The sequence below is a fragment of the Amblyomma americanum genome, chromosome 2 (assembly GCF_052857255.1).
Source record: "Amblyomma americanum isolate KBUSLIRL-KWMA chromosome 2, ASM5285725v1, whole genome shotgun sequence".
In the NCBI taxonomy this organism is placed as follows: domain Eukaryota; kingdom Metazoa; phylum Arthropoda; class Arachnida; order Ixodida; family Ixodidae; genus Amblyomma; species Amblyomma americanum.
The window spans coordinates 215,098,427-215,113,664 of NC_135498.1; the positions used below are offsets into that span (position 1 = coordinate 215,098,427).

Consider the following 15,238-nt stretch of genomic DNA (forward strand, 5'->3'; position numbering starts at 1 on the left):
ATGCAGTCGCCCGTTGACGATCGGGCGTGCATAGCGTAAAGGTGTTGTTGGCCGTATTGACTCTGATAATGTCTTCATTCTTCACCGTATCATACGGCAGCCTGGCCACCTCACAGGCGCAGAAGAGTAGTAGTCCGGGCGCAAAGTCCCTCAGATTCCAACCTTGTGGTCGGCAGACGATTTTGTAGTCGTCGGTCGGTAAGCGCGGGAGAAGGGCTTTCTTGCTGAGTGCAAGTAGCTTCTTCCCGTTCTTTCGCGATGGAAAATTGGAATTAGACTTGCCTTGGCCGTGCCCCTGCGCAGGCTCGTCGTCGGTTGATGCGGGCCCTTTATTCTTCAGGCCTCGTTGTCGGTCGCGGTAACGAAGAATGGTTTCCCATTTTCCGGCCTCGAGCTCCGACGGTGATATTTTCTCGCCTTCCACGGCGTACTCCATCTGTGCGGGTCCCTGAGCGCTCAGTTCCCGGCGGAGAGGTGACGAGCTAGGTCGAGCTCGATGGCTAGGCCGGCAGTCAGCCGGCAATATGCCTTGGTGTCCGTAGATTGGCAAAATCCGGCTGCAGCAGGCACTGGACAATGGCCCGGATGTCGTCCAAAATATTCGAGCCCGAAGGCTCACTCTTTCTGCCGAAAAGTGGCTTCGAGGCGGGAGCCCATGCGAGACACGTCAGCACAGCTCCGTGGATTGTGCAAGCGCCCAAAAGCCGTTCAAATCGCGCGCGCGCGGCCATCACGTGTATGAAGAAAGCTCCTCCCTCCTGCCGACGGCTCCGAGACTTAGCTCGGCGTCTGTGCACGTGGTGAGGTTGGGCTAGTGTTTTTTTAAGCCTTTCAACGCTGGCATAATGGTGTTCCTTACAGCTCTAAACTTGGGCCAAAAGGTGAAGAGTGGCTCCAGAAAGTTTTGGAAGAGGCAGCGCATCTTTCAGCTCTCTGCGGTAAGAGCTGCCGACTTGCTCTCGGCCTCGTGAGTCGACTGCGCCGCGAGTGAAGATAATTGTTCTCTCGACATGTGGAAGCTTGGCTTTCTGGGGAATCTCAGTCACGTTTGTGCCTTATGGCTGAGCGTAGCGAATTGTGAAGCTTGCTGTAATACGTGTGCTGTTCATTTTGACCGGCGGTGCTTGCTGCGGTGTCGCGCTACCCAGTATGTGCAAACAGTCTGTTTTGCATGAAAAGGTGTCGTAAAGACATGGCACCAACGACCCAGCTATGAAACACGTTGCGTGTTCTTCTGTGTCACTTTGTTTGCAGCATGTTGACTAGCCCACAAGTTGAACGAGAGCGCATCGAGTGCATGTTGTGGAGCGTGTGGGAAGGTATGAATGGAAACTTTCATGTGAACATCATCGACCAAGCAAATTCCTGTAACAAGGCGCAATGCGCGTACCGTGGGGCCGCCACAGTTTCGTCTGGAGGGAGCTGTGTGGTGAATTTCACACCTGGAGCTGAGTGATCTGCCCCGAGTGACGTTCAGAGGTGGTGGGGAAGCCCTCTGCAGTGCATGGGCAACATTTTAATGAAAAGCAGATTTTAGCCGGCATGTAAAATTCGCTGACATGCCATTCTGCGTGTGGAAGGAAATTGGGGAGAAAGTTGTAGGGAGAGAGGTGCACAAAATTATAATGAAAAGAAGTAAAAGAATATATGGGCATTAAATTTGGTCCAAGGTGCATTAAATGGTGAAGTGCAATGTCCTACAAAAGAGCAGACAAAGTTCACTGCATGAAGAGGGCATAATGGAGAGCAGAGGCACTGCAGTTCATCGAGTATATCGTCGTCATCTAAATGAGCAAATAAAAAGCAATTGCACATCTGTGCTGCGTAAAGCAGGTGGAGGGTTCATTGTACGAACCATACAATGTTCATAGTATGCGCGCTCGTCAGCATACGCTGGGCATTCAAACAGAATGCGTTGTTCTATTTTTGTTGAGCACAATTTTGCTGCTCCGATTTACGGCAGCAGTGGCTACCTTTTGATGAAAGCAAAATGAAAAAATGCTCATGTACAGAGGTTTTCTTGAAGTGCGAACATTTTCACAGAAATCTGCCTGGTTGAGAGGTGAGCTGCAAAGGTAACGTAAAATATTAAGAGCAGTAGCCTACGATTTTGGGGCTGATTTCGCTCATTGCTCAAAGGTGATTGGATAAGAACAAGAAAGGCACCTTCTCTTACCCCCAATCAAGCCACCCCATGAAGCAGCCTTGTTTTGTTGGACCCACCACCTTTAAATCAAGCTACATGTTTTTGCTTTGAAGTGTTTTAATATAAATCACAAGTATCTGAAGTTCCGTGATATTCAGTTTTCCACTGCAATTATTGGTGCTGTAGCAAGTGTGGTTTCTGCCGAAAGGATTAAACAGGCTAGACTGGTGTGCTGTTGCCACCTCCATAGTCGAACCATTCAGTGCGGACACTTCCAGAATATGGGCCCTGGATTATTATTTAGGTGAACGTTGCAGAGTGAACTCAATGTTGCAGCAAAGTGCAGATAGTGCTAACAGAAGTAGGTCAAAATCTCGTATGTACTACGTAGATTAGCATCCCCTTTGAATTGGGGTGGTTCCTAGAGCCACCTTGCCTGGTGAACTAAAGTGGCTGTTTTATTTAGTTACTTTTCTTTTTTTTTGCGTTGAATTTCGTTTTGCTTCCTTCTCATTCTAATCTGTTTTCTATGTTCTAAGCTATAGGGTCATTCCACGCCAAACGTCCCAGACGTTGCGCTCGACCATCTCCAATTTGTTCAAGAAAATTCACGGACAATTATCCCAATGTGCCTAATCAAAGCCTGGCATATTTTTGCCGAAAAAAATTTATTCGCATGGTGAGCGCAATTTCAACATTTACAAAAGGCGAGAAACCAGGCACTGCTCAATAATTAATAAAAAATCGAATATTTGAGAAAACACTCCACAATTTTTTCAGTGGTATCTACTCAGATTCTGGCTTTCGATATAAATCTGAGTGTGCAGATTTATATCGCACAAATAATTAAAAAAAATTGAAATAAATTGTGAAAATGTTTCATTTTTGTCGTTTTTTTTCTTAAATATAAACTTCCTCTCGCAAATTCAGAAATAGCCTTTTTGCTTCTCTAGATGTCTAGTAGCTATAAAAAATGTTAAAGGTGACGAAACTTTGAACATAGAAGTTAAAAAAAATACTAAAGTTGCAAAAAAGTGCATTTTGAGCTAAAAACGGTCATTAATTTGACCCTGAGGTGGTCCTAGTAAAAATACAAACAATAGCAGGTTACATAGAACTGTTCATTGCCTTAAATTTCAGAAATTTTAAACGAAGTAATTTTTGTTTTAAGCGAGAAAAAAATGTTTGAATTGGAGCTCTCGCGCCGCAAACTTCGTCGTGTCTTAACGCCACTTCACCGCAGAACACGACACCTGGCATGGCACGATCCTTTTGGCGAGATAACTGCTTCAGTTTGCCGTCGCTTGCTGTCGTGCATTTTTAGGGATAGAGCTAAATGAAAAGCTGTGCACATGCGCCGTGTCAAGTGGGACATAGATGAAGGAACGCCCAGCGAAACGGCGCGGTGAAAATGACTATGCAATTCGACTGAGCGAGTTCCACTCGGCCAGCTGTAACTATCGCGTCACTCCATGTTTAACCAGAGCTAAACCACATCCATATTTTTTTATCCGAATAAGATCGCGGAGCGCACATGACGGTGCGAAGTGTGCACCACTGCAGCGAGTGACCCGAGACTCGCTGGCGGTGAGCGCAGCCCGCTAGTGTGTAGGCTCGTCGCACGCATGAAGAAGCTTCAGCCAGGATAGGGTGTCTAGAAGGGGAGGTGTGAAAAACGCGGCGCTCTACCCATAGAGAGGTGTGGTCCCCTGCGCGTGACGGCCGCCAGGGCCAAATCGAGCGCTGCGGTCTGGGGCGCGGTCAGAAATCCGGATCTGACGACAGGGTGGCGGTTGTTACAGCGTCGTTTGGTCAGTCGTCATTGTGTATTTCGGTGCGATTCCCAAAGATACTGTTCCAATACAGATTCCCAAAGATACTGTTGTGTTTCTCCATGTTTGTGTGAACAGCGGCGCGGCTGTTGTCAGCGCGGCAGTCACGCAGAAGGGGCCAGCTTTTCCTGGCCGGTTTACACACCTCCCCTTCTAGACACCCTAGCCAGGAGGCTCGTCTACAGTTGCAGTCGGTTGTGTGCTAAGGACGGAAGTTGTTTTCGTCTCATGGAGGAACCAGGCCCATCTAGCAGTTTTGCGGGTCCTGCGGATGTCGATGCGGGTAAGTAAAGAAATCTTAATGTTTGGTTTTGCTAAATTGAGGTGATAGTATCCGTTGCTTAAATTTAGGTCTACGTATTCTGTCAGTATTAGCTCCTGCATTATCTTTTTTTTTTGTTTTGCCTTTTCAGTGAGACCATAAAAAAAGAATGATGCTCGCTGTAGAATGAAGGTTAGTTCATGGTATATGAGACACAGATGGGCATAAATTAACCAACGCAAACAACTATTTAAAGACAAGTGCAGTTACATTATACACCTGAGTTGTGGAGTCCTATTTGAATTATGTATGTGTAAAACTTGCATGAGTCAGGTGTCAATGAGTCAAGGCGTTTTTATAGATGCGCATGAATTTCTGTTTCGTTTGTAGAAACCGAACTTCTTCCGTGCTCGCTTGGTCCAAGTGGGTGCCACAAGCTAACACAGACCAAGAAGCGTTCCATTATCATTTATGAAAAACTGACAGACACACACAAGCGACTTCTTTCTCTGCACTCAGGGCACCCACAAGAAGACATCAGTACCGTGTGTGCTCATCACTATCAAGTTTTTCTTAAGAAGTATTCATCGCTGATTGCATCTAAGTGGTGTTCTAACCCTTTCTTTAAACACAGAAAGAACTACCGTGGAACAAACAACATAACATTAGCTCTGGCAGACGCACACCCCGATTTTAATCTTATTCCTGGTAGCCGACTGTGCCAGGCATGCTGGCGGCATTGCTTCAACTTGAAGAAGAGTGGCATCGGCGGCGCACCTCATCAGGCTCGCGATGCCCAGTGCGAGCAAGATGACATCGTGGTGGCATTCGAGGCTTGCAACGAGGCCCTTGTAGCCATTGGAGAAAGCCCCCTTCAACGAAAACGCGGGAGAAAAGACCGGGAAACCTACGCGCAAAAGAAGGTTCGAAAGCTCAAAGCGAATGCGGAAAAAAGGATTTTTAAATCATTAGGACTGCACCACAAATCAATCCTCCAGCGTGACCGGAGAGAAGGTTTTGTTCTGAGCGATTACGTGAAGCTTATGCAAGATGTCAAAGATAAGTTTGGCCGAGAAGAAAGTCGAGAAACACGAATACAACTTCTTACGTTGGCTCCCTAGTCTTGGTCTCGGCAAAAAATAATGGACTTTTTCGGGGCCTCTGAACGGCAAGTGCGTCAAGCTCTGAACATGAGAACAGAAGGCGGCGTATTAGGCACCCCACCAAAGCGTAGAGGCCGCCCGTTGAGTGAAGGAGTCAAGGCATCCATCATCAATTTTTATGAAGATGACGCTGTTTCGTACTGTCTTCCAGGAAAGAAGGACGTGCTAAAGGGTCGTCAGAAGCGCCTCTTGCTGCTAAACCTCAAGGAAGTGCATGAGGAGTGGAAAAAAAGTTCTCACTTAAGGTGCGGCTTCTCGACATTTTCGAGTCTCCGACCTTCACATTGCGTCTTAGCTGGAGGGAGCGGCACTCGCACAGTTTGTGTGTGCATGCAGCACCAAAACTTCAAGCTAATGATACAGGCTGCGGGTTTAAAGGAAAGTGCCGAAGAACTTCTAGCCACTTCTGTATGTGAACTGGGCAAAGAGGAGTGCATGCTTGGAGCGTGTGCCAAATGTCCGGGAACCAACTGTGCAGATATTTTGCTCCGTAGCGCTCCAGTTCTCGACTCGGAACAAACAGACTGCGTCCAAGTGCAACAGTGGATTGGCGGGGTGCGTTGCCAACTGGAAACAATTCTACTCACACCAGACCAGTTCTGTGATAAATTCTTAGATATGCTTAAGGAGCTTAAGGCCCACCACTTTGTAAGCAAACAGCAGGCGCGCTATTTGCGGGAGCTGAAACGGAAGATCGGGACACATGAGGCAATTGTCCTCATGGACTTCGCCGAAAATTATAGCTTCGTTGTACAGGACGCTCCACAATGCTATCACTGGGTGAATACTCAAGCCTCTGTACACCCTGTTGTAATCTACCTTCGTGAGCACGAAGACACTGCAGAAATTTCTGTAAAATCTTTCAGCTTTATTTCTGATTGTCTAGACCAGGACACGGTGGCCGTTTCTGTATTTCAGAGTGAAGTAATTAGGGTACTGAAGGAAGACTTTCCACAAATTTCAAATATCCATTACTTCTCTGACGGAGCATCATCACAGTACAAGAACAAGAAGAATTTCGCAAACCTCTGTCAGCATGAAAATGACTTCGGAATTTGTGCTCAGTGGAATTTTTTTGCAACTTCCCACGGGAAGAGTGTTTGTGATGGAGTTGGGGGCACCGTGAAGCGTTTGGCAGCAAGGGCGAGCCTTCAAAGCCCCTACAACAATCAAATCATGACACCCTATGAGTTATTTAGCTGGGCCAAAAATAACATCAAAGGTATTGTGATCCTTTGGATGCCAAAAGAAATGGTTGAAGAAAAACGAATTCAGCTCGCTCCAAGATTCTGTTCAGCAGTCCCTGTCAAAGGAACACGGAGTTTTTATTACTTCAAGCCAACATCACCTTTCAGGCTGCAAGCTGGCCTTACATCCTACTCATGTACAAGAGAATTTGTAGTTATAAAGCCCATTTCTGCACTGGAGTAAGGCAGAAATCGCAACAATTAAACCAAATAAAACCTAGACATCACATCGAAAACAATCCGGCATGAGCCCCTGACGGCCGCAAGGGTAAGGTACCACGTGGTGCTGCTACATCGCGGATTGCTTCAACAGCGGATGGTTCTGGTCATATCCAGATTGGCGTCTCAGAAGGTCTTATGCGGGTGCTTACGTCTGTCATGGCGCTGACAAAAATGACTGACTGCGAGAGGACCACACCTAACAACTAGCTGATTGGAGCATGTCCCGCCCCGGCAGCGTTAAAAAAATATCTCTCGCATACCTGTTAAGACTTCTTAACGTTCCCATGCTTGCCTGCAGTGAAAACCTCACTTGAGAACAAGAACTCTGCGTTTCGTCTGGCCACAGTGTCGTGCTCTGTGGAGAAGAGGCGCTAAGACACGACGAAGCTTGCGGCGCAAGAGCTGAAATTCAAAAATTATTTTCTTACTTAAAACAAAAATTACTTCGATTAAATTTTCAGAAAGGGAAGGCAATAAACCCTTCTATGTAACCCGCTATTTTTTGTATTTTTACTAGGACCACCTCAGGGTGAAATTGGTGAGCGTTTTTGGCTCAAAATGCACTTTTTTGCAACTTTAGTATTCTGTTAACTTCTATGTTCAAAGTTTCGTCGCCTGTAACATTTTTTTATAGCTACTAGACATCTAGAGAAGCAAAAAGGCTATTTCAGAATTTCTGAGAGGAAGTTCATATTTAAGAAAAAGAACGACAAAAATGAAACATTTTCACAAACTCTTTCAGTTTTTTTTAAATATTTGTGCAAAATAAAGCTGAATACTCAGATTTTTATCGAAAGCCGGAAACTGTGTAGATATCATTGAAAAAATTGTGGAGTGTTTTCTCAAATATTTGATTTTTTATTAATTATTGAGCAGTGCCTAGTTTCTCGCGCTTTCTAAATGTTCAAATTGCGCTCACCATGCGAATAAATTTTTTTCGGCAAAAATGTGCCAGGCTTTCATTACGTACACTGGGATAAGTGTCCGTGAATTTTCTTGAACGAATTGGAGATGGTCGAGCGCAACGTCTGGGACGTTTGGCGTGGAATGACCCTATATTATTTTGATTTCTGTGACAGTTCGTGCATTATTTGCATTCTGCTTTCACACCACCAGCACACATGTTTTGTCTTGCTTGTCTCCATTGCTGATGTGTTAATTTTGCTTTTGCTACTCCTAAAACCCTGAGCTTCTGGAGGGTCACCATGTCCTCTTTGATATCTGGATGTGTAGCTTTACTGTCTACCAATGCGTGTTTAATGTTTTCTACACTGCTCCCGTATGTTACACAAATATAATCTCCCTGTTCATACTTAATTCTGCATTGCCTACTTCTAAGTCAACCTGATCTAGCCTCAAAAGAGAGAATGCTCTGTATTCACACAGTAATTCTTCTTTTTCTCTGTTTTGTGTCTTCAGTTAGCAGTCTCGGATTCGAGGACCTTTAATGTTTGTGGTAACTTCCTTTTCCCAGTTGTTGCCTTCGTATAAGTTTTCTGGTCCTTTTCCCCCACCGTGTGTCCATGTTTTTTTACTTCACAAGTACCTGAAGAGATTGGCTGCCCACCTGCTGTCATCTTTTTTTCTTAGTCTCTACTCAAACAATATTTTGCTCTGTGCTTCCTGTACCTCAAGAGGACGGCCAGTCCATATCCCCCTGTACAGCTTCATTTGAAGGCTTTGCGGGAGCTCCTGGAGCCAATCTGGCAATCATTCTTTGCTTAATCTTTCAGCCTCTGTAGCATATTGAAATTCAAGTATATTACTGCGCTCGCATATGTCAGCCCTTGGAAGCATTGTACCCTTCTACAGCCCTTGTATTCATATCATTGCATCCCCATAGTGCTCTACGCTTCATTAAGGTGGCATCCCTCTTTCTTTTTGTCTTCATGGGTCTTTAAACATTCTCCTCATTCATTAATCCACACCCCTCCCGTATTTCTACTTCTCTATGCATGGTATCACATCTGAGATAAGTTTTAGCTCACTTTGGCTATCTGCAGAAAGTACCACATCGTGTGAGCACACTAAACCCAGTTAGCATTAAGCTATTCCTGGTCCTTGTTGACTATATGCTAAATTAGACCCAGCTCTCCTGCTATAAACAGAGTGGTGACAATGGGCACCTCCTGTTGTAAACCTCTTTGTATGTAGTGTGTTCACCTCCTCCATTTATTCGCACTTTAATGTCCTTGTGTACTGCCCTTATTAGCTCTATAAAGTTGCATAGTAATTCCAGGCTTACATTGTCTTATGCAGAGGTGGGCAAATGCCCTCATTTTTACTTTTCCTCCCCCGCCCTCACTTTTGAATCGGTGGCTTTTCCTCATCCTCGCCTTCATCTTGAAAAGTTATCTGGCCCTCCCTCACCCTCACTAGCAGTCATTTTAAAATTCGAGTTATATTTTCTGGTCTGCAACTTCTGGCGATATTATTGAGTAATAAACACACAAGACAAGCCCTCAAGGCTCTATTGGACGAAAGGCTAGATGCTTATACTGTTGTGTTTGTACGGGTACATATGTGTGAGCTGTTTGAGCTAATACATGAGAAAAAACCGAGACAGCTACGAGTTGGTCCTAAATTATCACTCTGCCTTTACTTATGGCACGCACTGCATGCATATATGTGCCTTGCACTTCATTGTTATCTATATTTATTGTGCTTTTATGCTGCAGTCCCCACTGGGGATTTTAGCAGAGTAGGATAGAGATAAGTAAACACAGCTAATAACATAGGCAATAAACACAAGAACAAATTAGAATAATGTAGCTAGAAAATTTTTGAAATAATCATACACAAAAGATTTTTAAACAATACTGGAAAGAAATGTTGACATAGATGATTTTGAAACGTGGTCATTGGTTAGGAGATTCTGTTCAATTACTGTTCGTGGAAAGAAAGAGTACTTAAAACCGTTATTACGCGTGGTAAATTGCTTTACTGTGCGGTTATGTCTTTGCCTAGTGGCGTAACCAGATGAAAAAGAAATTATCCTCGTGAGATCTGCCTTATTGTGGCCGTTAATAAATTGAAAGAGGAATTTTAGTCGTGACACACTGTTTCTTTGCGTGAATGGGGGCAAGTCCGCTTTAGTTAAGAGTTCTGTCACTGACGCACATCCAAATCTATTATAAATGAAGCGAGGTGCTTTTCGTTGCATCATTTATATCTTATTAGTGCAAGTTTTAGTGAAAGTGTCCCAAATAACGCATGCATAGTTTAGTATCGGCAGATTTACGTTTTTGTATGCGAGCAGTCGGACAGAAGGCGTAGAAGGTCTCAAAGCTCTCCTCAGAAAGAACAACTTGCGATTAGCATTAGCCGTTATGTAGCCAATGTGCTTAGTCCAAGTGAAGTCATTAGTGATAAAGAGTCCGAGTTACTTTTAATGTATCTTGAGAAAAGCTCGAGAAAAGTTTCGATACGATGAATACATGCATTTAGGTTTCTTATCTAAAGTAGCATCTGCAGTAGTGAGCAGGAGTACAGCTTTGCGGTCCGATATTCCATCTGCTATCAGGCTATTTGTTTTGGCAGTAATTGATCCGCTAAAAAAAAAAGATGTCGAGCATTGATTGAGAATTGCCCTTAAATATGGTATTTTCTTCTACAATTTGCAATAAGTCAAAGGCAAAAGCAATGTCCAACATAACTACACCTTGGTGGTCAAGCTTTTTAACTGAAAAATTTGGCCCGTCTACTTCAGGCAAATTAAAATATCCTGACAGTATAATACGATTATCGGGTTTAACATTCGTGCACAAATATTGTTTCAGTTTCTATAATACGGCAACGGTAGAGTGGGGGGGAGGCCTGTACATTGCTCCAATAATATATCTAACGTTTCCATAGGACGTTGTGCAAAAAATGCACTCTACATTGGGTACATCAGGCATTTGGTAAAATTCACAGGGATGAATTAAGCCGAATTCTGACATCTCCACCTCTGCCATCACGATCCTTTCGGCACAAACTGTAGCCAGTGGTAACGAACTCACTGTCAAACAATTAGTAAGCCAAGTTTCTGTCAAAACCGTTTTTTCAGGGCCATGTAGGTTTGAAGGTTTATTTCTGCAACTAGGTGTTGCGAGGACAGCCAGGAAAAAAGCTGTATAGACAGCTTGAAAGGTCCTGGCTTCCTCTTACAGTGCAGCATTGACGGCGGCAGAAAAGGACATCAAACAAAATGTAAGGAGAAAAAAAACACGTATGTTCAGTACATAGAACGACACATGTACGTTCAGTACGCAGTACATTCTGCATGTAAAGGAAAAAAGAACTACGTTAGGTCCAAGAGCCTATAAAGGCAAACGCAGAGAGGAGAAAATAAGGGACAGCAAAATTGACACATCCACTCAAAATGGTAATAGCAAGAAAAAAGAACTACAGGAACAATTGGGGCAATTCTTTCAGAGAAATATTGGAGACATCAAGATTCTTGTGGCAGTACAACTGGTTCAGAAGTGTCGGTAAAGTATGCTGCAACATTTGTTTACCATAGTTTGTGCGGCATTTCTTAACATTCCAAAGCTCTGCTGCGCGGGTATCATACACAGTTCTGCTTTGCTCTAACCCAGCAAGTGTAAGTAAGGAGTCATCATTTTTCATTATGGCAAGTTTATATTTATGGCACAGCCTATAATTATACATGGATTTCATTGGAATAACGTTGTGTCGGTGGAAAAGGCTCGCAGTGTGGAAGAAATACGGCACTTTACATGCAATGCGTATAATACGTTTTTGTAAGACTGTGAGTTTGTTAATATTTTCGGCTGTTGTTGCCCACACCATACATCCGTAGTTGGCTATGGAAGAGAACAAAGAGTGATAAAGTAACATGTTGACTGACGTAGGAAAATTAAAGCAATGGCGGCGCATGATACCAACTGTTCTGGAAAGTTCTTAACGACGTAATTAATATGGTCATTCCACAACATATCTGCTGCAAAGTAAACGCCTAGAGTTTTCACAGTCTGCACAAATTCTATTCTGGTATTGTTTAACTCAATTAGAGGAAGTTCAAAGTGTTTGTGACGTGTGTGAAACATAACGGCTGCAGTTTTACTAACGTTAATTCTTAAGTGATTATCAGCAGTCCAAGTATTTATTTCTTTTAAGGTTTTATTAGCTCGATTTGCGAGATCAACCGTTGAAGTACCCGAAAAAAACAGACTAGTGTCGTCTGCGTAAATTATGTACTTAGCAGTGCTATCGATGCGAACAATATCATTGATATAGAGAACAAAAAGAAACGGACCCAAAATGCTCCCTTGTGGAACACCAGAAGCTACCGCTTTCAACTGGGAGCATTCACCGGCAATACTAACAAACTGAGATCTATGTCGCAAGTATGAGGAAATCAGCATATGGGCTATGCCTCTAATGCCGTAGGGATCTAATTTTTTGAGCAGCACAGAGTGATTAATACCCCTGTCACACGGCCAGTTTCAATCACCCTCGAGTCGAGGGTCTTCGAGATTCTCAATCGCCATCGAACTCGCCGCTGCTACACGGCAAATCTCAATGGTCATTGAAATGGTTCTCGTGTCTTACGCCACAGATGAGTGGCGCCACAATCGCTACTTTTGATTTTGCAAAAATAACAAAAATAGTTGATAAATGTATACTAAATGCTGAAATACAGGCATACGCGAAAGTCGTTAAAAACCCTTTTAGTTGCACGTACGCGACGTACATATGCATACACTGCTGTAGCCACTTTAATACAAGACGAGCCAAAACCAAGCCAGTCCAACTGCGTCGGAGCGCTGCTTCGTCAGGCTTAAGACCGGGGACATCGCCATGATATCTGAAAAACAAGAGCTATTTTTCTCTTGAAACTTTATGCGAGAGTAAGAATGGGCAAATCGAAGGCGAATACAACAGCTTAGAACACGATATTGCTTTGAGGGATTAGCGACGAAGCTGTTATCGCTGTGAAGCGGGCGGGCAGGGTGCCGCCATGTTGTCAACGTTAAGTACGCAAGCAACGCAAAGACTGCAACGTAAAATGAATGCGCTTAATGCGCTTAAAACCAGTCTAATATAATTTTAAAATAATTTTACAGGCTGCTTACATTAAATTTTATGCGAATAATGTTTGTTCATGTTTTTTCACCGTGAATGTGTCGTGTACGAAAGTGCGCTTGGCGCCGCTCGGAGCAACGCTAGCAACCTTCGGCAGCGCTCGAAGGCCCTCGAAATCTCGATGGAGTTCTGCGCTACTCCGTTGACTCGATAGGCTATTGACTCGATCACCATTGAAACTGCCCGTGTGGCAGCGCTCGATCGCCTTTGAGTCGATAGACTATCGGTTCGAGGGCCCTCGAAATGCCCGTGTGACAGGGGTATAATAAGGTCAAACGCCTTTGAAAAATCTAAAAATAATCCAAGTACCATGTTTTTTGCTTCAAAATGTTTTAGTATGAATTCTTTCTGAGCAAGGAGAGCTAACTCAGTCGATCTGTTTTTACGAAACCCATATTGAGCGGTAGTGATAATGTTACATCTTTCAGTGAAGCAGGATAGCCGTTTAAGAATAACTTTTTCGAGGCCTTTAGAAAACACAGGTAAGATTGATATCGGGCGATAGTTTCCCATTTCATTTTGGTTTCCTTTTTTATACACTACTGTCACTTTTGCCTTTTGCATAAGACGCGGAAAAACGCCGGAAACCAAGGATAGGTTGAAGATATGGGTGAGGCAAGGTGCAAGAATGTCGATGGTAAATTTTATGGGCTGTATCTGAAAACCTGACGCATCTGTGGCTTTACTATTATTAAGCTCTAAAAATTCTGTAATTACTTCATTTACTGTAACCGGCGTTAGAAATATTGTTTCACCATTTCGGGCACTCATATAGGACAGATTTACGTCGCCGCTTGACGTGTCAGCAAAGGAAAGGAAATAGTCATTAAAGGCATCTGCTAGAGCAGAACCTTTTAATTCAATCCCTTCATGAATAATTTTTGTGGTCGGTTCGGAAGAATTACTGAAGATAGATTTTAAAACCTTTCAAACTTTTTCAGACTGTCCACCAGTTGAATTAAATCGGTTATAAATATATTGCTTTTCAGCGACGCGAAGTTGCTTTGTGACGAAGTTCCTAAATTTTTTTAATGTTTTCAGCGCTTCAGGACATCTACTTTGTAAAAACAGTCTGTAAAGTTTATCTCGTTTTCTTATCAACTGCAACATGTCCTCGTCGACGCATGGTTTCTTACTTTTCTTTGACTGGGAGAATTTCTTCAGCGGAAAGGAAGCATTATAAATGTCAGTAAGAATCTCTAAAAAATTTTCGTATTTTTGTCAGGGTCGCTTTCCTCAAAAACATGTTCCCAGTTAACAATAGATAAGCGTTCCTTGAACTCGCATAACGTATGATGATTTATAACGCGATAAAATGACATTTGGTCGGGTTGTCGTTGAGAATTCGGAGCGAGATTAACAGATATGAATATTGGCACGTGATCACTCAGAGCATAAGCAATGGTGCCTGATTTCAAGCTTTCTGTTTTGGAGTTTGTTATGAAAAGATCTAGAAGTGTTTCTGATTCTGTCATAATCCGTGTAGGTGACAAAATGACATTTACACAGGAGTGAACGTTGAGTAAAGTATTGAACTCGATTGTTGTGTTATTGTTGGCCAGCATGTCAATGTTAAAATCGCCACCTAAAATTAACTCATATTGGTTCATGTTAACAAATTCTAGGAATGAATCAAGAAATAAAAAGAGCTCAGCAGAACTGCTACCCGGTGGACGATAGCAGGCACAAAATATCCTTGTGCCAGACTTGACTGCCAGGACTTCGTAATGGGGTGTAATACAACAAAATTCAGGCAACATTTCTGATTCCATTAGATTCGAAACTAACATTGAAACACCACCTCCCCTTCTTAAGGATCGGTTCATATAGAAACACTTGTATGTCGGAATCACATAGACGTCACCTTCACAAGTAAACCACGTTTCAGAAAACATAACAACATTGAAACAAGTTTCCACTTCTCTGAAAAAACAGTCAAGTTCTTCTTGCTTATTTCGACCAGATCTGAGATTAATATGAATGCAAGAGCAACAATGAAGATTATCAGGCTTAATGAAACTATTGATGTCAGAAAGATTAGCTAGATCAGTAGAAAGAGCCATTGGAAAAAGAGTGCCGCGTATTGCCACACATTACTGGCTTTACAACTGGTCCAAGTCTGCTGGACAATGAATGACAATCGCAGGATCATGTTGTTTCCTCCTAACGAACACTTTCCCATTCCGGTGCCAAGCGTACTGGTAATCATTTTCACCTGCTCGAGCCTTTGCATAGCGCAACAGCTCACGGCTTTGACGCGTCATGTTTTCGCTGAC

The 15,238-nt window shown here is 43.3% G+C and overlaps 1 protein-coding gene across 4 annotated transcripts in view; it reads left to right on the forward strand.

Annotated features, from left to right (window-relative positions):
- Positions 1-747: 747 nt before the first annotated feature.
- mRpL20 (mitochondrial ribosomal protein L20) overlaps positions 748-15,238 on the forward strand; it is a 68,500-nt gene continuing 54,009 nt past the window's right edge. For 2 of the 4 annotated variants that reach the window (XM_077655684.1, XM_077655685.1), the window contains exon 1: positions 748-938. In XM_077655684.1, the coding sequence (XP_077511810.1) occupies positions 846-938 (93 nt within the window). In that variant the 5' untranslated portion in view covers positions 748-845. Of the gene's footprint in view, positions 939-4,056; positions 4,262-15,238 lie in introns of all 4 variants that reach the window. The other 2 variants (XM_077655689.1, XM_077655688.1) reach the window with 2 other exon arrangements.